At 36.7% G+C, this 22,381-nt stretch overlaps 1 protein-coding gene across 1 annotated transcript in view; it reads left to right on the top strand.

Moving 5' to 3' along the window:
- Window positions 1–22,381, top strand: part of LOC128094871 (cytochrome P450 2C29-like) — a 46,520-nt gene that overhangs the window by 5,886 nt on the left and 18,253 nt on the right. The window contains exons 2-4 of the mRNA XM_052713457.1: window positions 960–1,122; window positions 1,662–1,811; window positions 4,506–4,666. Of these exons, the coding sequence (XP_052569417.1) occupies window positions 960–1,122; window positions 1,662–1,811; window positions 4,506–4,666 (474 nt within the window). The remainder of the gene's footprint in view (window positions 1–959; window positions 1,123–1,661; window positions 1,812–4,505; window positions 4,667–22,381) is intronic.

Below are 22,381 nucleotides of genomic sequence, written 5' to 3'. Positions count from 1 at the left end.
ATGAGTTTATGTGGGTTTATGGAACAACTTGAATACCTGTAATACATAAAATGTTTAATCATGTAAGGGATATGGAAAACATGCCATTTTTCCACCTGTATTCATTGTAATTATTCATCTAAAAATGGAATGTAACCACATTGTAAGTTTTATACTCCTGGAAAGATTTAGTTGTTGGGATGTAAGCTGTAAGGGAAAAAAAATAAAGAGATGTAGAAGGGAAACAATGGGGTGGAAGAAAAGAACAGGAAAAGAATAGAATAGAACAAGCAATAGAAAGAATAATAAAATGAAGAACTAAGCTTTGGCTCTCATAAAAGTCCTTGTGTATCATTTGTCTGTCCAGTAGTTTGCTTACTCTGCATCTCCTTTTCAGTTTCTCTGACCTGCTGAAGGCTGGGCATTCTTCAGTACCCTAGATGATATCCTGACATGTTGGATATGTGTGTGTGTATGTGTGTGAGTAAGAGCATGTGCATATTTTCCCCTGCCCCATAGAATTAAGTTTTGCCATCCTCATTGACCCCATAGAATTAAGTTTTACTCCTTCAGATAAATAAGTCAGTTGAGTATTTAGTTCAAACTCCATGGATCCCCCTCAATTCCCGAGTGGCTGAAGGCTGGTTGGTCTACAGCCGCAATACAATAGGGTCCAGAAAAAGAATGTGGAATTCTTTAATTTTAGTTTCTTTATGAAATAAGGACAAGAGACCTGGCAAATATCTTGATATGATTATTCATTGTCATCTATGGGTCAACTGTCTGGGTATTTGCCTGGGACATTGTTGAATATTCATAAGCGATAATCACCATCATGATATATATTAGAACCATTTGAACCTGAGTTTGCCTGAATAAAAATGTTAAAATACAGTAATAAATCAGCCTCAATGAGATTGATTATATGGAGAATGAGGCAACATTTTTTATTAGTATTTACATTTTTTTCCTGTTTCCAGTTCTCAAAAGCCTACGGCCCTGTCTTTACTCTGTATTTTGGCACACAGCCCACTGTGGTATTGCATGGCTATGAGGCAGTGAAAGAAGCACTAATTGATCATGGGGAGGAGTTTTCTGGAAGAGGAAGGCTCCCAGCTGTGGATAAAGTTGTTAATGGCCTAGGTAAGTGTGCATGTGCTTATGTGCATTCTGGGCAGTATCCATGGTGAGCCAGAGAATGGAAAGAAGAGGACAAGCTTGTTCCTCAGGCACAGGGCGGGACTATGGCTGCCACTGCTGTGGGTATCGCTCTGTATAAATAAAATGCTGATTGGCCAGTAGCCAAGCAGGAAGTATAGGCAGGACAAACAGAGAAGAGAATTGTGGGAAGAGGAAGGCTGAGTCAGTAGACATCAATCCGCCATCCAGGGAGCAGCATGATACAGGCACACAGGTAAAGCCACAGAATACGTGGCAACATCTAGATTAACAGAAACGGGCTGAGTTTAAGTGTAAGAGCTAGTTAGTGGCAGGCCAAAGGTAATGGCCAAGCAGTTTTAAATAATATTAGCTTGTGTGTGTTTATTTGGGTCTGAGCGGCTACAGAAATGCAAGGACACAGGAGCCAGGTGGACACAGAAAAACTTCAACTACACGCCACCATTCAGCTTCCTCTTCTGTCTCTGGGACCTACTCTCTAGTTTCTTTTCCCATTTGTTCAGGAATCACTTTTAGCAATGGGAATATATGGAAAGACATGCGACGTTTTTCCCTCATGACCCTGCGGAATTTGGGCATGGGAAAAAGGAGCATGGAGGGCCTTGTTCAAGAGGAAGCACAGTACCTTGTGGGGGAACTTAGGAAAACCAATGGTAAGTGCAGGTTTATAATCTGGCTTTTACATCTTGGTAGAGTATGACTGAGTAAGTCACATGGTTCCTATTATATTCAAGGCTTTCCTTTATTTGCAACAGAAGTCAGGAACATATGTCTCACGTTAACTTTATGTTGCATTATGGTATCATGCATTTCCCTCAGCACAAGTATAGTTTCTCTATTGCATATCATCTAATCCAACAATAATTGTCACTGATAATGGTGGCAATGCCATCGTGTACACCTAAGGAGCCTAAACTATATAATATTGATGTTCATTTTATTCAATGACATTGCTCTCCATTGCTTCACTCATGTGTCCAAGGGGCCTTCAAGGATCATGTTCAAATTCCTTCATAACAGTGATTTGAGGTATGGATTTCATTTTTTACCTGAGTATAATAAAATTTTCATCAATTGTTGAATCTCTGTATATAATATGATTTCACAATTTTATCATTATTTCTTTTTACACATCACTTAGTGTTTTGATTCATATATTTTACTAAATTATGTTTTGTTCACATGCCCAACATTGTTAATTAATGGGGCATTTATTTTAATCTAAAGCCATAAATTTGGTATCACCTTGTACATAAAGATTATTGATTTCCTCATCACAGCAATTTCACTACAGGAATGAAAAGAAAGAAAGAAGTATTTTATCCTAGGTTTGTGTGTGTGTGTGTGTGTGTGTGTGTGTGTGTGTGCGCGCGCATGCTCGTGTGTGCACATGCACAAGCGTGCATCATGGAGCAGGGCCAGGGTTCATCTAACACACAGGTTCCACCTCATCACTGAGAAAAGCCAGGGCAGCAACTCAAGGCAGGAACTTGAAGGCAGGAAATGAAGCAGAAATCATGAAGGAGTGCTGCTCAGTGACTGCTCCACCTGCTTTTCTTAGCTTCTTTAGTGTACCTCTGAAGTGCAGGACCACTAGGCCAGAGGCATCATTGCTCACAGTGGGCTGAGCCCTCACACATGATAGATAATGAAGAAAGCATGTAGAGACATGCCAGAGATTATTTTGAAGTAGGAAATTACTCTCCTGTGTCTCTCTCTCTTGAACAAATTCTAGGTTATGTCAACTTGACCACAAGTAACCAGCACAGAAGCTGATTACTCATTTTCCTTACTTGTGAAATCAATCACATAATCAACATTTTACAAAATATTTAAAGAGTTTGGAATATGAAACACATGAACTATGAACCAAGAGCTGAGGAGCCCCAAACTAGATCAGGCCCTCTGGATAAATGAGACAGTTGACTAGCTTGAACTGTTTGGGAGGCCCCCAGGCAGTGGGACTGGGACCTGTCCTTAGTGCATGACCTGGCTGTTTGGAGCCTAGGGCCTATGCAGGGACACTTTGCTCAGACTGGGTAAGGGGAGGAGGGGACTGGACCTGCCTCTACTGAATCTACCAGGCTGAGCTGAATCCCCAGGGAAGTCCTTGCCCTGGAGGAGATGGGACTGAGGGGTGGGCTGGGGGGGGGGCGGGAGGAGTGAGGACAGGGGAATCTGTGGCTGATATGTAAAATTAAATTAAATTATAAAAAAAGTCTTAAAAATGTCTATATTAAAATATCCACAAATGTCAGTTTTATTCAAATATATTTAATGTAAAATTAGCTACAATGAATATTAGTTTATTTTAAAGTAAATGTCATTGTTATATAATCATTGGATTCTTCCATGAGTTCATAAAGACAATTTGGTAACAGTTTGTTATGCTTTTTGTAGTGCTCACCATCATGCTCTTTCTTGCCCATTAACCACCCAGTGTTCCAAAATTACTAACCAGAAATGCTTTTATTATACTTTCACAGGAAATATTTTTTTTAATTTTTAAAAAACTTTTGGTTTTGATGCAGAGTCTCTTTATTATGTAGCTCTGTCTTTTATGGAGCTCACTCTGTAGACCAAGTTGACATCAGACTCAGCAACTCTCTCTGGAGTCCTGGGGTTAAAGTTGTGCAGCACTATGATCAGCAGGAAAAATTTATTTCTTAAGGAGCAAAATCCATTGTTTTAAATATGATCATGGAAAAAAGTCTCCATTTGTTTCCTCATGCTGTTTGCCTCACCTTGGATTGACAATAAAAAAAGTAAAGGCTCTCATATTATTTAGTTATGTCTGTAGATCTTGTCACAGTTACAGTTGTTGATATAGTTTTTCTTCCCATATAAGACTGATTTATCCTGTGATTAAAATTTGTTCATTATAATTATTGAACCTAATAAAAATATTGCCCTTTATTTACACTTTACTGGTACAATACATAATGCTTACAACATTCATACCTGACCTAAATTCCAAGTTGCAACTCTTCTGTTTTCTTTTCAGTTCGATATGGTCTATAGACTTGGCAGACAAAAGTGATTCAGCGCTGACCACTAGAATGTTAGGTATATACAAGTCTTCCCATGAAAATAACATGCAGCTGAGGTTAGTGCATACAATTCAATAAAATAGATGTGATGTGCCATTACTTAACCAGTGAGAATGAAGGCCAAGTTGGAATTAAGGTCAAGGTGATTGCTGATCCTTCACCAGGGGAATATTGCCTGTTAAGAATGTTCATGCCTAATAAATTCTTAAAACATATAAAGTAACTTGTCTATTAGTGAAACAAAGTGTCTTCTTGGTATGTCTCAATGACGTTTTACAGTTGTTTTCAATTCTCCAGGCTCACCCTGTGATCCCACCTTCATCTTGGCCTGTGCTCCCTGCAATGTGATCAGCTCAATTATTTTCCAGAGTCGTTTTGATTATAAAGACCAGGATTTTCTTAACTTGATGGAAAAATTACAAGAAAACAACAAGATTTTGAGCTCCCCCTGGATACAGGTGAAGCCAAGAGCCTTTCCTCCAGAAAACACATGTATGATGTTCTTTCTCACAGGTCAAATTCAATGTGGATCAAGTAGTGAGGTGACCAATACCACAGTTCTGACTAATGTACTACGGAGAAAACATGAGAACGGAACATCTATCCCCTTTGCTGTATAAACAGCAAGACAGAAGGGAAAATGTCATGAAGGCACAACCTTGATACCTCCCTATTCAGTGATTTCACCATTGACTTCTACAGAACTCTTTTTATAAAGTACTGTATTCATTTCTACAAGGGTGGTCAGTCACTTATAAGACATTCTTCTACTCTGCAGTTTTATTGGCCTCTTTTCAGCAATTCCACTGACCCTCATCATATTATTGGGCAGGAATCTTTTAGTTAAGAAAGAATATTCTCTAAAATGAGAAAGAATATTTTGGGGAATGAAAGCTACCAGGAAACACTGAGTAGTTAGTGGTTTGATGCATTTGCTGGGATCTTGGTTAACAGTGTAGCATGAAGAAATGACAAGATGAATGGTTTAATGGTGCTTGGACCTTAAAGACACTCACAAAGTTTTCCAGTGATGAAGTGGCATCTCCTTCATGCTGCAGAAAGAATTATTGTGTGATCATAGAGGATTCTTAAGGGCTGTGCAATAAATTTCAAGGCATTTTTGAGCCCCACTCATTTCTACATGCTGTTTCTGTGTAAAAAAAAAACTGCTTTATGGAAATAAAATCTTCAGGTACTAGATCTCTTTTGTAAATCAGGTCAAACAACCATCTTAACTTCAACTGTCACTTTGAAAATGTGAGTGTGAGTAATTTGCATCACATGGTATTTTAAACTTGTAGAACAGTGTTTGAGACATCAATGAACTAAGATGAATGTCATTTATACTAAAAGATTCATAAATTTGGAAATTTTTCTATGATCTTTGATTATTTAGGCAGAAATTTCTCCTTCAAATCTCCCTATTAGCATAAAATTTCTATATATGTAAAATCAACCACCTCAGGATAGACAACATTTATATGCCAAGCTATAAATGAAAATCAGACTCACTATATGTTATAAATATTTCTTATTTTCCTCATTACTGTATATTTATTTTTCTCATTTAGTAAATTAGTTGCATTTTCTTTAGGTTTACAATGCATTCCCTGCTCTGCTTGATTATTGTCCAGGAAGTCATAGAACAATTTTTAGAAATTATACATGTATTAAAAGTTACCTTGTGGAGAAAATAAAAGAACATGAAGAATCACTGGATGTTACAAATCCTCGGGACTTCATTGATTACTACCTAATTAAAAGAAGGCTGGTAAAGTGTTAATATATATTTACTCACTTACATGTATATATATATATATATATATATATATATATATATGTATACAGTTGTATATGCATATATGTACATGTATAACAATTACATGTTAATATATATGTATACACTTACTGGGTTGGACAAGTATTTTATAGTTCATTGAATACTTCATTGTTTACCAGCATCATGTGAAAAATAATTTAATATTTATTATTTATGCTAGTTGCCTGGAAGCAATATCATGAATTTGTCAATTAGAGCACATTGGCCCTGTTCATTAAATTAAAAACAAAACAGAAAAGATAATCTAACAGAGGAGAAAGACAACAGAAAAGGCAGATAACATAAAACTACTTCCAATTGAGTCATAAATCAAAACTGTTCTGTCTTAACATGAAAATTGGCATCCTTGTCCAGTGTGTGGATCACTTGCATGTCCTATAGATTACAATTGATCTGGACACATTTGAATTGACAGATATTATTTGGGCAGGAAAGTGAAGTTGGGAGGGAAGTACAATTGGAAAGAATATGGCAGATAAGAGAATAAATTTCCATAGAGTATAATTTTAGATAAATTTGCCTCAGTGTGGTTGCACATTGGGATTCATTAGGTATGCTGTGAGGTTTAACTGTTTTGACTGTGTAATTTACAAAAAAGATATTTTGCTATGCAATTTACATAGCACATTAAAAAATTGATGAAAAACATGCAGATTTGATGATGGACATGAGTTTTGTTCCATTTCTCATATCTTTTTTTGGTCTTTTGCTAGTGGTCTAGTGTCACAAGTTATTCATTAATAAAACATTTTAGTAATACTTTTTTGAAAAAAGATTGTGAGTCTACACTGCAGCTTTGTTTTTCCAGGATGCTTGACCATTCTAGATTCTTTAAATTCCTATATGAATTTTAGGATATGCTTAATTCATACAAAGATTGTACTTAATCCATCAATCATTATTGGTAGACATGCCAATTGCTAAAACAGAGGAAAATTTCACATGTGATATCAGTAACCATACTTTATGTACACTGTGGTGGTACTGAGTGTATCCACAAATACTGCAACTACCAGCTCAACAGTTTAAAAATATTCCATCACTCTTACAAAAAAACAAACTAGTCACTAAACCATCATTCCCCTTAGTCCGTGGTCTTACTAGTAACTGTTAGTGTGATTTCTGTCTCTATAAATTTTCCCATGTCTCTCTGACAGAGTATACTAACATCTAAACCAGGTCATACTATGTGTGACTTTACTTTCTGTCTTCTTCCACTTGCATAAAATCTTTGATGTTCCTCTAAGTTCAGCTTCTTTCTGTTCAGTCTCCTGTTATAGCAAACAAAACTTTGTACAAGTTTGAGAACGACAATGTTTTCATTAATCATCCATGTATCTGTGTTATTTATACCTCTGACTGTTCTGAGCTATTTATCCATGAACAACGGGGCGCATGTTTCTTTGTGTCATTTCTATTTTCTATGTGCATAGTCCCAGTACTATGTTTACTGATTCAAATGGTAATTTCACATTTACCTCTGTAAAAATAGCTATAATTTTCTATAGACATTATACAACTTCATAGCTACAAGACTGTGATCATGTTTAAATTTTAATGTTTTGTATAGGAGAGTTTTGCCTGCATATGAGTCTATGTGCATCTGGAACTTAATCTTTTTTTTTCTTTTTTTTCTTTTGGTTTTTTGAGACAGGGTTTGTCTGTGTAGTTTTGGTGCCTGTCCTGGATCTTGCTCTGTAGACCAGGCTGGCCTTGAACTCACAGAGATCCTCCTGGCTCTGCCTCCCAAGTGCTGGGATTAAAGGCGTACGTCACCTCCGCACTGCTGGGACTTGATCTCTGTGTCAACACCATGTTGCTTGCATTGTTCTAGTCTGCATTAGGTTTTCAAGTGTGGGATTCAGATCTTCCCCACAGTTCCATTTGAGTCTGGAGATTTTCTTTCCCATTTGAACTTAGTACCAATGGAAGAGATTTATTAGATTACTTTGTGTAGTATTACCAATATCATACCACTATTGCATCTTCCAGTGTTTGTACATGAGGTGATTTCTCATTCGTTAATATTTGTTTCTCAGAACCCAAAATTGTTTTAATTCCAAATCTTTAATTATGTAATCTAAATCTTACCCTGTTGACACTATTATAAATACAATTATTTCTTTGATTTCATCTCAGGTCAGTAATTTCTGTTGAAGAGAATCATGATTAAGTTTAATTTTTAGATAAAAATTGTGCTGAAATAATTTATTAGTTGATTTTTTCCTTTCATCTATATTGGAATTCTTTATTAATTAAATTTATTCATTTATTTTATATCCTGATTACAGTTTTCCTTCCCTCTTCTCCCCTCTTTCCTTCCCTCTTCTCCCCGCTTTCCTTCCCCCTACTCCCCCACTTCCCCAATTCACTCCTCCTCCTCTGTTTCCTTTCAGAAGGGGGCAGTCCTGCCATGAGTGTCAGCAAAGCATGGCATATGAAATTGAGATAGAACTAAGCTCTTCCTCATGTATTAAACCTGGTCAAGGCAACCCAGTATGAGGAATAGGTTTCTGGAAGCCAGCCAAAGTGTTAGAAACAGCCCTTGCTTCCACCACTAGGAGTCCCACAAGTAGATCAAGCCTGATTACAGGAGATGGGCAGTTCAGGCTACCTATCCACGATTGCTAGAAGTCTTAGCTGGGGTCATCCCTGTAGATTAGTGGGAGTTTCCCTTGTACCAGGTTTCTACAAATGACCCCCTAGATGTCTCTTTCCATACTCTCCCTTTCCATCCACCCTTCAATCAAATCCCTTATGTTCTCATCCCCATCGCCTTCCAGTCTACCCAGGAGACCTCTTCTATTTTCTCTTCCTTGGGAAATTCATGCATCCCTCCTGCTTTGGGCCCTCCTTGTTACCTAGACTTTCTGGGGCTATGGATTGTAGCATGATTATTCTTTACTTTCCAGTCAATATCTACTTATAAGTGAGCACAAACCAGGTTTGTCTTTCTTGATCTGGGTTACACCACTCAGGATAATTTTTCTACTTCCATCCATTGACTTCAAATTTCCTAATGTCATTATTTTTAACAACTTTTTATACTCCATTGTGTAAAAATATGACATTTTGTTTATCTACTCTTTGATTTGGGGGCATCTAGGTTGTTTCTAAGTTATACTTTTGTGAATAATGCTGCTATGAACATAGTTGAGCAAGTGTCCTTGTGCAATGACTGAGTGTCCTTTGGGTATATGCCCAGGAGTAGTATAGCTGGATCTTGAGGTAGATTGATTCCCAATTTTCTGATTAACCTCCATATTGATTTCCAAAGTGGCTTTGCAAGTATGCACTCTCACCAGCACTGGAAGAGTATTCGCTGTGTTCCACATCCTCTCCAGCATAGGCTGTCATAAGTGTTTTTGATCTTAGCCGTTCTGACTGGTGTAAGATGGAATCTCATAGTCATTTTGATTTGCATTTCCCTGATGGCCAAGGATGTTGAACAATTCTTTAAGTGTCTCTCAACTATTTGAGAGTTTTCTGTTGAGAATTTTCTATTTAGATCTGTACCTTATTTTTTAATTGGATTATTTTTCGATGTCTAGTTTCTTGAGTTCTCTATATATTTTGGAGATCAGTCCTCTGTCAGATGTGACATTGGTAAAGATCTTTTTAGGTGTACAGGCTGCCATTTTGTCTTATTGACAGTGTCCTTTGCAGAAGCTTTTCAGTTTCATGAGGTTCCACTTATTAATTGTTGATCTCAGTGTCTGTGCTACTGGTGTTCTATTCAAGAAGTTGTTTCCTGTGCCAACATATTCAGTAAGCTGCATCCTATTTCAATATATTCAAGTCTATATTCCCCACTTTCTCTTCTATCAGATTCAGTGTATCTGATTTAATGTTGACCTCTTTGATCAACTTGACCTTGCATATTGTGCAGGGTGATAGTATAAACCTATTTTCATTCCATTATTTGTTGACATCCAGCACCTGGGACACAAACAGTCCCTGGGAACCCCCACCCATCACTGCCCCAGGTGCCAGCCAGCAGGGAAGACTCCTGTGGGCAAGCTCCCCCACCAAAACCCCTCATTGGACCCTGCAATCTACAAGACCCCCGCTCTACCCCAATATCCATCCCTTTATGACCTCAGTGGCTCCCTGAGACACAGAATCTGCCAGCTCTCATTGGGCCTGTGTCTTTTTATTGGGGAATTGTGTTCATTGATATTGAGATATCTCAATGACCAATGATTGATAATTCCTATTATTTGGTTGTCATTGGTGGTGGTGGTAGGATGTGTGTGCTTCCCTTCTTTTGTTTTTGCTGGTGTGAAATTCCTTATTTCTTCTGGTTCCATGGGTGTGCTGAACCTCTTTGGGTTTTTGTTTTCCTTCTACTACCTACTGTAGGGCTGAATTTGTGGATAGATATTGTTTAAATTTGACTTTGTCATGGAATATCTTGTGTTCTTCATCTATACTGATTGTAAGTTTTTCTGGATCTGGTAGTCTGGGCTGGTATCTGCGATCTTTTAAAGTTTACAAAACTTCCATCCAGGGTCTTGTAGCTTTCAGAGTCTCCTTTGAGAAGTCAATTGTAATTATAGTATGTCTGACTTTATATGTTACCTGGCATTTTTACCTTGCAGATTTTTATATTCTTTCTTTCTTCTATATGTTTAGTGTTTTAATTATTATGTGATGAAGTGACTTCCTTTTCTCATCCAATCTATTTGATGTTCTGTAGACTTTTTGTACTTTTATAGGCATGTCCTTCTTCATGTTAGGAAAATTTTCTCCTATGATTTGGTAAAAATATTTTAGGGGTCTTTGAGTGTGGATTCTTCTCCTTCTTTTATTCCTTTAATTCTTAGGTTTGGTCTCTTCATAATATCCCACATTTCCTGGATATTTTGTGCCAGGAATTTTTAAATTTCAAATTATCTTTGACCAATGCAGCTATCTCTTCTATCATATCTTCAGTGCTTGAGATTCTCTCTTCCATTTCGTGTATTTTGTTGGTGATGGTTACATCTTTAGTTTCTGTTCAGTTACCTAGATTTTCCATTTCCAGAATTCCTTCAGTTTGTGTGGGGGCACTGAGAGAGTGGAGGATGACCTCAGGTGGGCCACCTGTCTTGGGTTCGGACAGCAGGTGTGGTCTCTGGTCCAGCAGCAAGTTTCTGCTTAAGTTTTCTTATTTTTTTTCCTGGCTAGTGTGACCTGCACCTGTTCTGCAGATTAGCATGTTTTGCATCTGTTGTGACTGGCATGTTCTGCAGATTTACTTTTGAGTACCATAGCCTGCACCTGAGCAGCGGTTATCTGCCAAGGTGGGGGCAGCAGCATGGCATCATGGAGAGGGTGGGACAGGAATGGGTGTCAGTGGAGTGGGTCTTCAGGATCTATAACCAAAGGCAGGTAGGTCTCTTATCTGTTCTTCTGACTAGCAAGGCATACCCATACCTCACTACTCTCTGTTTTTAATATCAAAACTATCATATGTCATGGGAGGCTTCTTTTCTGGTCCCATGTATTTTGAGTTCTGTAGACCTCTTATACCTGGCAGCCATCTCCTTTTATAGTTTTGAGAAATGTTCTTCCAAGGTATATTTGAGAATAATTTCCATGTCTTTGCTCTGATGTTCCTTTCTTCTTCTAAGCCCATATTCTGTAGGCTGGGTCTTTTTATGTTTTCTAAGTGCCCTTCTAAATTGTTCATATTTCTTTTTGAATGTATTATTAGCCATTAAAGAGTGATAAACCCCTGACCTCTTTATGTTGTTGGTTTTCTTGGTCAATAGATCTAAGGAATATCAATATTACTTTTAAATATTTTATTCAATTAATATATTATTATGTCACTGCCTCCTACCTTCTTCTACCAACACCTTTCATGTTCAGTGCTTTCTTAGAAATTTATGGCCTTTTATTCTTTCATAATTATTGAATGTATAAGTTTTTTGGATAAGTACATGAATTAAATGCATTCTGATATGTCCATTTAGTCTTCCTTGTATGTTAAAGGGTATAAGTTTGGATTGGAAAACCATTTAGGGCACTCAATTCTGAAAAAAGCTAAATCTGACTCTCTTGGTAATTTTTCATTGCCAACATCTCTTTATTAGTGTTGAACTCTCATGCAATTCTGCTAATCACAGCTGTCATTTTAATTAATGTTTTCAATTTTCAGGTATGGATTCATAGACATGTTTTAAATTTCATGAGTGTAGCTACAATGTCATATCTAGCAGGCACATTCTTGCTGCAAACCCTGGTCTTCTGGCTCTTATAATATTTCTTCCTCCTCTTCCAAGATGTGCCTTAAGCTTCAATTGTAAGAGTTGTATTGAAGATGATATAAATTAGGGATGGACATTCCACAGTTCAATTCTCTGCAATTTGACTTGTGGATGCTTTCAGTATTGATCTCCATCTGCTCCAGTAGGAAGTATCATTGATGAGTTGAGAGCAATACTACTCTATGTGTATTATGATAAATATTTATAATGCACTTAGAATTTTACTAGTTTAGAAAATTGGAAATATTAGGTTATCTTCTTGGAACTGTTATCTCACAGGAGTATCTGACAAGAATTTTAGTAAGGCAGGGTTTCCCTGTTGCTGTGGGTGCCTTGACTCTGAGCCAGGAGTTGTTGGTCACTGTCAAGATACAACTGCCACAACTGCACCACAACCTATTCAAATGCATTAGTTTTTGAGTATAATTGCTTGTGAATAATTTAAGACATATCCAATGTAACATTTACAGTTAGAAAATGAGATGAATCTGCATTACAAAGGTAGCTAAGTGTCTTTGGCAAGCATTAATACAGAGAAGGCTAGTCATCTTAATAGTGTTGATTTTACAAAATTGGATACACTGAAGGTCACAAGCAATTACAAGTCATTATTAATAGTTAGAAAATGATATTTTATCTATGATTTCCTGACTGAACATTTCAAGCTGTAAACCTTGCTGAGGAACCTATTACACATCAAATATCTGATTTGGTAACTTAGATACTCTTATATTCTCCTTAATCCCCAAGAGGGACATTAGTATGTCACACTCTGTGTTCATGACTTAGTGTCTGTTGGATTCATATAGTACATGTTCTCTTCCCCATAACAATAACCTTATTTCTAGATGACCCCTATGTGAAATGGAGCCATATCATCTTGAATCTGTGAACCTATTCTTGATAACTATGAATCCCTATCTCCTTTACACAATTTGAACTTTATGGTGAGTCTGCAGCATATTGATTCCATGAAAAACCTTTTCAAAAATCTTTATCAAATTCTTCATAAAGACTTGCAATGGCTACCATTATGTCCTCTATTTGCTTCTTGCTATAAATTTAAATTATACTTCCCAACAAATAAGAGGAAATTTAGTTATGAATGTCATAATAAATATCATAGATATGTTTAATTTAGACAAAAAGAGTTCATTTCAAACCAATGTTTACATTGAAGAGTAGACATTATGGGCCAAAGTCAAGTGCCTGACAAATCTCACTTTGTTTAGCACTTATGTTTTCTTCTTATAAATGAGTCTACTTATCCCCCAGATAAATGTAACACACATCTGTAGATGTATCCAACCTTCTTATTAAATAAGAAACACAGAACCAATGCAAAGAAGAAAGCCAAGAGGTCAGAGCTAAGAACTAAAACCTTACCCTTCCTCCTGCAGTGGTCCTACCTCTCCGAACCAGAGCTACCCCTGTGTTAAAGTCTTTATATAGAGTTCCTGTCCTGCCTTCTCATTGGTTGTAAACCCAACCACATGACCGCCTCCTCACGGCCTGTCTGTATAGGCCTCCAGGTTTTCCATGATTGGTATTAAGATTAAAGGCATGTGTATCCAATAATGGCTGTATCCCTGAACACACAGAGACTTACCCAGCTCTGCCTACCAAGTGCTGGAATTACAAGCATACGCCACCACTGCCCTGCTTTCCTATGGCTTGCTAATAGCTCTGACCCCTGGGCAACTTTATTTATTAACATACAAATAACATTTTAATACAAATAAAATATCACCATATTTCCCCTTTTCTATTTTAATAAAAAGGAAAAAAAAGCTTATAACTAATATAAGAAAAACTATATACAAAAATACAATAACTATATACAATATATACAAGTAATAAATACCTAAACAATGTCTAGTCCATTTGTATTTGACAAATTCAGAGAAAATAATTTCATTATCTATCCTATTTTGGTAAGTCCAAAATGTATCCTAATTAATCTTCAACTATAACTAACTAAACTTCAACTATAACTAACTAATCTTCAACTCCCTCAGAGACCCAAGAAGGAAATAATATTACCTAACAAAAATAAAAACAGGAAGTGCATGCAAGCAACTTCCAAAAAATTTGTGAGTTGACAGAAACAGCCAGCTGTCTGGACAGTCACCTGAGGTTTCTCCACAGTGCTGGGGCATCATCTTCAGCCTATAGGCTTAGCATATCTGACAGACTCATTTGTGAAGTAGGATGTACACAAGGTCAACAGTTCAACCTCACATTGAGTGAGAGTAGTCCATGTACCAGAAACACCTGAATTCCACTAGTGTCATGTCATGATTCAGGATTTTAAATTCTGGAAATTGTTGATGGTTTTTTAATTCAGCTGTCCATTCTTCTTGGCTGTGTATATATGGCTTCATCTCAGCATCCCATTCTTCTCCATATCCCTCTATCAAATGCCAGTCTACTATTGAGAGGCGTGAGCTTAGTTACTCTTCAAGAATAACTGTTTCAGCTGCTGTTCCATTGCACATCAGAGGCCATCGGCCCACTGCCTGTTCAGCTGCCTTCGAAGAAAAGGGCACTGTACCTTTTCCAAATTGTGAAGGCCACTTCAGGGATGGTGCCATATTGTCCTGGCCTCTGAAGATGCCTTTTGATAAAGCCATAACCACACTTGTTTTGGCAAGAATCAGTAGTCCTTTGTTTCATGTCCTGTCTGTTCATTTTGTCCTGTTGATTCGAGGATACTTTGTTGTCCAGTGGCTAACTTTTGCCACAATGAAAGCTAACTCCATATACAGTTTCTTCAATGCCCATATTTTCTCTGAAGTAGATTGGTACTGCCAGGAGTCGACATGTCTCATAGTCATAACAAAAAAGAAAAATTTTCTAAGTTATTAAAACATTTTAAATGCCATATTCTGTAGATCTCTGAAGGGTTTGAAGATAACCTGTCTATCTAAAATATATCTACTCAATCTTGAAAATATACCTAATATAACTACAAGTTCTATTATAATGTCTAACTACTAACTTTCATTTCTTTATATCCTAATAGTTGGTAATAACATTCAAGGATCAGAAAATTGCATTACATTGTTAGATGAATGGTACAATTAAAAAAATATATATAACATTTTCCAACAATATCAATTTCAATATATATAATTTGTATACAATATAAAACAATCCAATCCAATGTAAAGTATTTACATTTTTCTTTTCTTTTCTTTTCTTTTTTTAATAAGAACCTTAAATCTAATCTCCTTTGCTTAGCCTTTTTCCTAACCCTTGACAACAACTTGTAACCAACCCCCCTAATCAATGAAAATTATCCCAGACCCAAAACCCATTAAAAGACCAAAAAAACCAACCGCCCCACACCACCTCTTTGGGAATGTGGGCATTGTATTCTTGAAATTGCTTCCTGCTGGGTATGGGCGAAGGTATCTTTATCCTGAAAGAAAAATTTTAGGTTAATTGTCAAATTCTAGGAAAGGTAAATATATCCTTCATTATCCAGTCTGTGTATAATGCCAAAATTCAGGGTTTATCTCAAATCCTTATTCAAGTAGTCTTTGAGACTGGATCATCTCAGCTAGCTCTCTCAAAATTGCTCTGAGCACTTTGTAGTCCAAAGCTGATCTGTAGATGATGTTTGTCAGCTTAGTGATGTTATTATTGTCCACGTGGAATTGTTGTTGTTGTGGGGCCCCATCTTCTTCTTGGAGACTTCAGTTGATGTTAGGCCTGACCGTGATTTCCTGCAAAAAACTGATAAGAGACTCGAACACAAAGACTATATATGCGACTTTTTAGAATTAGTTAGTACTCTATATGACCATTTATATCTTAACAAAGTTTAAAATGTATATATATCTATATATATATTTTTTTACAAGGATTTTTCCTTTAATATAAAAAAGTATAACTATAGCAGTCCAATGTACAAATACAAAAAAAAAGTTATCATACTAAAAAATGTACCATAATACTGTACATACAAAAACTGTTCAACAGAATGATTTAAATAGATCTGTTCTTCTCTGGACCTGGAAGACACAATGTCTTCCATGTCTATATCTATATATATTAATCTTGTAAATTTTGATATAAAATTCATACTTTAAGAAAAGTTTAAAGAATCAGAATAGAATCAAAGAGTTGAGATTAGTAATAGAATAGTCCCTTAATTAATTTGGCTTTTCTCCTGTCCCATAGCAGAGGATGGCTCTTTTCTTCTGGCATGATACAGGGAGTTTGCATTTTCGTTTTAACAACATGCTTGAGTTTAAAGAAGGAGAGAGCCATTCTCCAACTCCAAAGTCAGCTTTAAATTTTAATTGAACTGGGACTATTAGAAGTTAAATAGTGTTAAATCTTTAAGGAAAAGCAGAAACAAACATTTAGGAAGACATAAAATTTTTTTAGATAGCATACCCATACACCATTTCACTCTGTTTCTTAGGATAGATGATTTGTAACTTTTCTTCAGTTGTCTCATTTGTCCAGTGTTCTTCAGATTCCTTAACCTTCATTCTCCTAAAAGACAAAAACAAAAACCTTTCCCCAAGGTTTTTTGGGGATGTTCCTTTTTGACAAGTTATCTGATTAAATGAAAAGGCATGTGTTACTGGTGTAAGTCAGTTTAAATTGGATGTTTATGATAGTTGATGAACTATCACCTCCTCTAATTAAGAGGTCTCTCTTGTTCAAATCGAACCTTTATCAATTTTGATGGTACCCACAGCTTATCTTCTCCTGTAGAAATAAAAGCAAAACCTCGTCCCCAATGTAACACATATCCTGGTTTTCATTCTGAGGTCAGCACTTCCTTAAAGTATATAGGTTGGTTATATTCTGTAGTTTTTTCTATTATCCAATGTCTCTCTGCAGCTGTTGTTCATTTCTCATTGGCAATGAGAAAATTCAAAGTTAATAGAGCATTATGTAGTCTATTTCTGGGGGGTTTTGTTACTCCTTTCTGTTTATTTAGCATATCCTTTAGAGTTCTGTTTGATCTTTCTATAACTTCTTGACCTGTAGGATTATGTGGTATACCTGTAACATGGTTTATATAATAATAAGCAAAAAACTGTTTCATTTTAACAGAGACATATGATGGAGCATTATCAGTTTTGATTTGTGCAGGTATACCCATAATGGACATAACTTCTAGCAAATGAGTGATTATAGAATCAGCTTTTTCAGAACTCAAAGCAGTTGCCCATTGAAATCCTGAATAAGTATCGATAGTGTGGTGTACATATTTCAGTTTTCCAAATTCTGCAAAGTGAAACACGTCCATTCGCCAGATTTCATTCCTCTGAGTATCCTTTGGGTTACATCCTGCTGGTAATGGTGTTTGATTGTAGAAGGAACAAGTAGGACATTTCCTTACTATTTCTTTGGCTTGTTGCCAGGTTATGGAAAAATCCTTTTTTAAACCTTTACTATTGACATGATGTTTTTTATGAAATTCTGAGGTCTCCAGCACATTTCCTATCAATAATTTATCAATCTCATCATTGCCTTGTGCTAGAGGGCCTGGCAGACCAGTACGGGATCGAATGTGAGTTATATATAAAGGATGACTCCTTTTTCGGATTGTATCTTGTAATTGAATAAATAATGAAGTTAATTCTGAAGCATCGTGGATAAATTCTGCAGTCTCAATATGTAATACTACTCTTTCAGCATACTGAGAGTCAGTTACTATATTGAGAGGTTCTGAAAAATCCATTAATACCAACAGAATAGCATACAATTCTGATTTTTGAACTGAATTATAAGGACTTTGAACCACTTTACTTAAATTTTCTGATTTGTAACCTGCCTTTCCTTGTTTGTTGGCATCTGTATAAAATGTACAAACTCCAGATATGGGTTTTTTTCCTCACAATTCGAGGCAAGATCCAATCAGCTCTCTTTATAAGATCAATTCTATCGCTTTTGGGATATTTGCTGTTAATTTCTCCCAAAAAATTACTACAAGCTTTTTGCCAAGCTTCATTTTCTATCCATAATTTTTCAATGTCCTCCTTAGTTAAAGGTATGACAATTTCTGCTGGGTCTATTCCTGCTAATTGATGAAGTCTCAATTTTCCTTTCCAAATCAAGTCAGAGATTTTTTCCACATAAGTTTTTAATTTTTTATTTGGTTTATTTGGTAAAAATATCCATTCCAATATAATATCTTCCCTTTGCATTAATATTCCTGTTGGGGAATGCCTAGAAGGTAAAATAACCAAAATGCAATCCAGCTTTGGATCAATACGATCTACGTGCCCTTCATGTACTTTCTTTTCTACCAAGGCCAATTCTTTCTCAGCTTCAGGTGATAATTCTCTTGGACTATTTAAGTCCTTATCACCTTCTAAGGTTTTAAACAAATTATTCAGTTCATCATTTTTTACCCCAACAATAGTTCTTAGATGAGAAATGTCTCCAAATAATCTTTGAAAGTCATTAAGAGTCTGTAGTCGATCTCTCCTAATTTGCACCTTTTGAGGTCTAATTTTTTGAAGTTCTATTTTATATCCTAAATAATTAATAGAATCTCCTCTTTGTACCTTTTCTGAAGCAATTTGTAATCCCCAGCAAGGCAAAATTTTCTTTACTTTTTCAAACATTCTTTCTAAAGTTTCTGCATTTGAATCAGCTAATAAAATGTCATCCATATAATGATAAATTATAGATTTAGGAAATTTTTTACGTACCACTTCTAATGGCTGTTTTACAAAATATTGGCACAAAGTTGGGCTGTTCAACATTCCCTGTGGGAGAACCCTCCATTGAAATCTTTTAACCGGTTGAGAATTATTATAAGTAGGCACTGTGAAAGCAAATCTTTCTCTGTCTTTTTCTTGTAAGGGTATTGAAAAGAAACAGTCTTTTAAATCAATAAGTATGAGAGGCCATACTTTTGGTCACAGAGTAGGCAAAGGAATCCCAGATTGTAAAGAGCCCATTGGCTGAATTACTTTGTTAATTGCTCTAAGGTCTGTTACCATTCTCCATTTACCAGATTTTTTTTTATAACAAATACAGGAGAATTCCAAGGGCTGGTTGATTCTTCAATATGATGAGCATTTAACTGTTCTTCCACCAGCTCTTGTAAAGCCTGGAGTTTCTCTGTTGTTAAAGGCCATTGCTGAACCCATACAGGCTTGTCTGTTGACCATTTTAAAGGTAGAGCTGTTAGTGTTTTTGGAAGATTATCAGTTGTTGTGCCCTGTTCTTGTATGACATGGATGGCTGGTGAGCACTCATTAGAATAATATCTTTTAATATTTCTCTCAGAAACATGTACTAATTTATGATTTGTTTCTGAGATTGGAGGGATGTTAATCTGAGTATTCCATTGTTGTAACAAGTCTCGACCCCACAGGTTCATAGCTATGTTAGCCATATATGGTTTTAATTTTCCTTTCTGTCCTTCTGGACCTATACATTCAAGCCATCTTGCACTTTGTTTCACTTGAGATAATGTCCCAATTCCTAAGAGTTGAATGTTTACCTCCTGAAGAGGCCAAGTTGGATGTCAAAATTCTGGTGCAATTATGGTAATGTCAGCACCTGTGTCTACCAGACCAGACAACAAAACACCATTTATTTTTATTGTTAGTTTTGGTCTTTGTTCATTAATAGAAGTTTGCCAAAAAATTTTCTTTATGTTTTTTCCTGTATTTCCTATTTTCTCTGTTTCATCATCTTGACTAACATGATTTATTCCAATAGACATTTGGTTATTTAGTTGCTTTGAGTAGGGGTTTCCTCTACAACTGCAGGAAAGGTTTGAACTGGATTTACTGTGGGGGCCTGCCTGAGGCCCCTCTGGGAGTTTCCCGAAGCTCGAGGCAGAGGGTTACCCTGTCTGTCCCTTGTTGATCTACATTCGTTGGTCCAGTGTTTTCCCTTACCACACCTTCTGCATACTCCAGAAGGAAGGGGCATTCTGTTGCCAGTGTTCCTTGAAGAAACATTATTTCTAGGAATGGCCTGTTTACAATCCCTTTTCAAATGTCCTTGCTTTCCACATCCAAAACATCTAACATTGCTCAAACCTTTTGAAATTGCTTTTCCTATCCACATATTATCATGGTCATAAGCCTCTACATTAACTGTATCTCTAATCCAATCTTCCAAAGGTGCAGATCTTGCCTTTAATGGCCTAATTATTCTTTTGCACGCTGCATTTGCATTCTCAAAGGCTAAAAATTCAATTATTATCTGACTAGCCTGTGAATTCAGGACCATTTTTTGTACTGCTGAAGTCAATCTTTGTAAGAAATCTGTGAAAGATTCTTTGGGGCCCTGTATAACCTTTGTAAATGACTCAGTTTTTTTTTCCTGGTTCTTCAACTCTGTCCCATGCATTCAAAGCTACCGTTCGACATAGAACTAGGGTTTGGACATCATATGAACATTGTGTTTGTACTGAAGCATATTGGCCTTCTCCAATAAGCTGATCCTGGCAGACTTGTATTCCGCTATCCCTCCATTGTCTTTCTATATTTTTAGCCTCATTATTGAACCACATTTTCCACTGGAGATTTTGTCCGGGTTCAAGAACAGCCTGTGCCAATTCCCGCCAGTCCTTTGGTAGAATCCTATTACAAGTTGACCAGGTGTTTAACATTTGCTTTACATATGGGGAGTGCATGCCATAAGATGCTATTGCCTCCTTAAATCTTCGTAAGTCTAACATTTCAACTGGAACCCAAGTATTTTGTTCATTCTCTTCATCAGGTAGCTGCTGTACGGCTACTGGATAAATTAAGGGTGATTGTGTGAAAACTGGTTTTCTTTCTGTAACTTTATGATCCAATTTTGAAACAACTTCACTATTTATTTCTTCTGTCTGAATTTGAATTTCTCTATAATTCATTTTTACCGGTTTAACAAGTTTTTCTAAGACTGTTATCCTGGCACTTAAGTTGATGATCTTTTTAAATAGTAAAATGAGGATAAGAAAAGTAATAAACTGAATAATTCGATCAATATTAATCTTTTCATATAGTTGTTCCATTGTCAGAGTGCCTAAAATTTCAAACAAAGCCCAATTTTCTTCCAATGTACACATAAAGCCCATTTTTTTTAATGTAGAAAAAAATTCTCTTTTAAATAGATATGTTAATTGACTTACCAAGTCTGGGTAGAAAAGTAGAATCCCAGGGAATTTCACAGCCACCTGGTGTTCAAGGTGTGAATCCAGCGAGAGAGAGAGAGAGAGAGAGAGAGAGAGAGAGAGAAGCCGCTTGAGCCGAGTCAAGCCTTGGCTTTACAGGCAGGGGCCCTGTTCGGCAGGGCAGGCCTGAGTTGTTTGTAGCAGTTGCAAGTAGCTCCAGCTGCGGGTCAGTCAGGCCTGGGCCCGAGCTAGGCAGCCGGGCCGCCCAGGCCGGAAACCGGACCTGCCGCCAAGCCAAGCCAAGTGGTTTTTAATGAATTCTCCCCACGTTGGGCGCCAAATGTAGATGTAGCCAACCTTCTTATTAAATAAGAAACACAGAACCAATGCAAAGAAGAAAGCCAAGAGGTCAGAGCTAAGAGCTAAAACCTTACCCTTCCTCCTGCAGTGGTCCTACCTCTCCGAACCAGAGCTACCCCTGTGTTAAAGTCTTTATATAGAGTTCCTGTCCTGCCTTCTCATTGGTTGTAAACCCAACCACATGACCGCCTCCTCACGGCCTGTCTGTATAGGCCTCCAGGTTTTCCATGATTGGTATTAAGATTAAAGGCATGTGTATCCAATAATGGCTGTATCCCTGAACACACAGAGACTTACCCAGCTCTGCCTACCAAGTGCTGGAATTACAAGCGTATGCCACCACTGCCCTGGTTTCCTATGGCTTGCTAATAGCTCTGACCCCCGGGCAACTTTATTTATTAACATACAAATAACATTTTAATACAAATAAAATAACACCATACACATCTTTCCCTACATATGTTTTGATAGTAGAGACTAGATAATGAAAGAAATACAAGTCTCTTCATATCTTCTAAGGCCTTAAATCCAAGCATTGTAAAAACACACACATATGAGAAGATAATTTTAGAATTTTAAGAAATATAAATGTAGAAATCATGTTTGCTATCTACAGCATAAT

This window comes from Peromyscus californicus, unplaced genomic scaffold (assembly GCF_007827085.1).
Source record: "Peromyscus californicus insignis strain IS unplaced genomic scaffold, ASM782708v3 Scaffold_4__1_contigs__length_199733344, whole genome shotgun sequence".
Lineage (NCBI taxonomy): Eukaryota > Metazoa > Chordata > Mammalia > Rodentia > Cricetidae > Peromyscus > Peromyscus californicus.
This window is presented reverse-complemented; position numbering and strand designations above follow the sequence as displayed.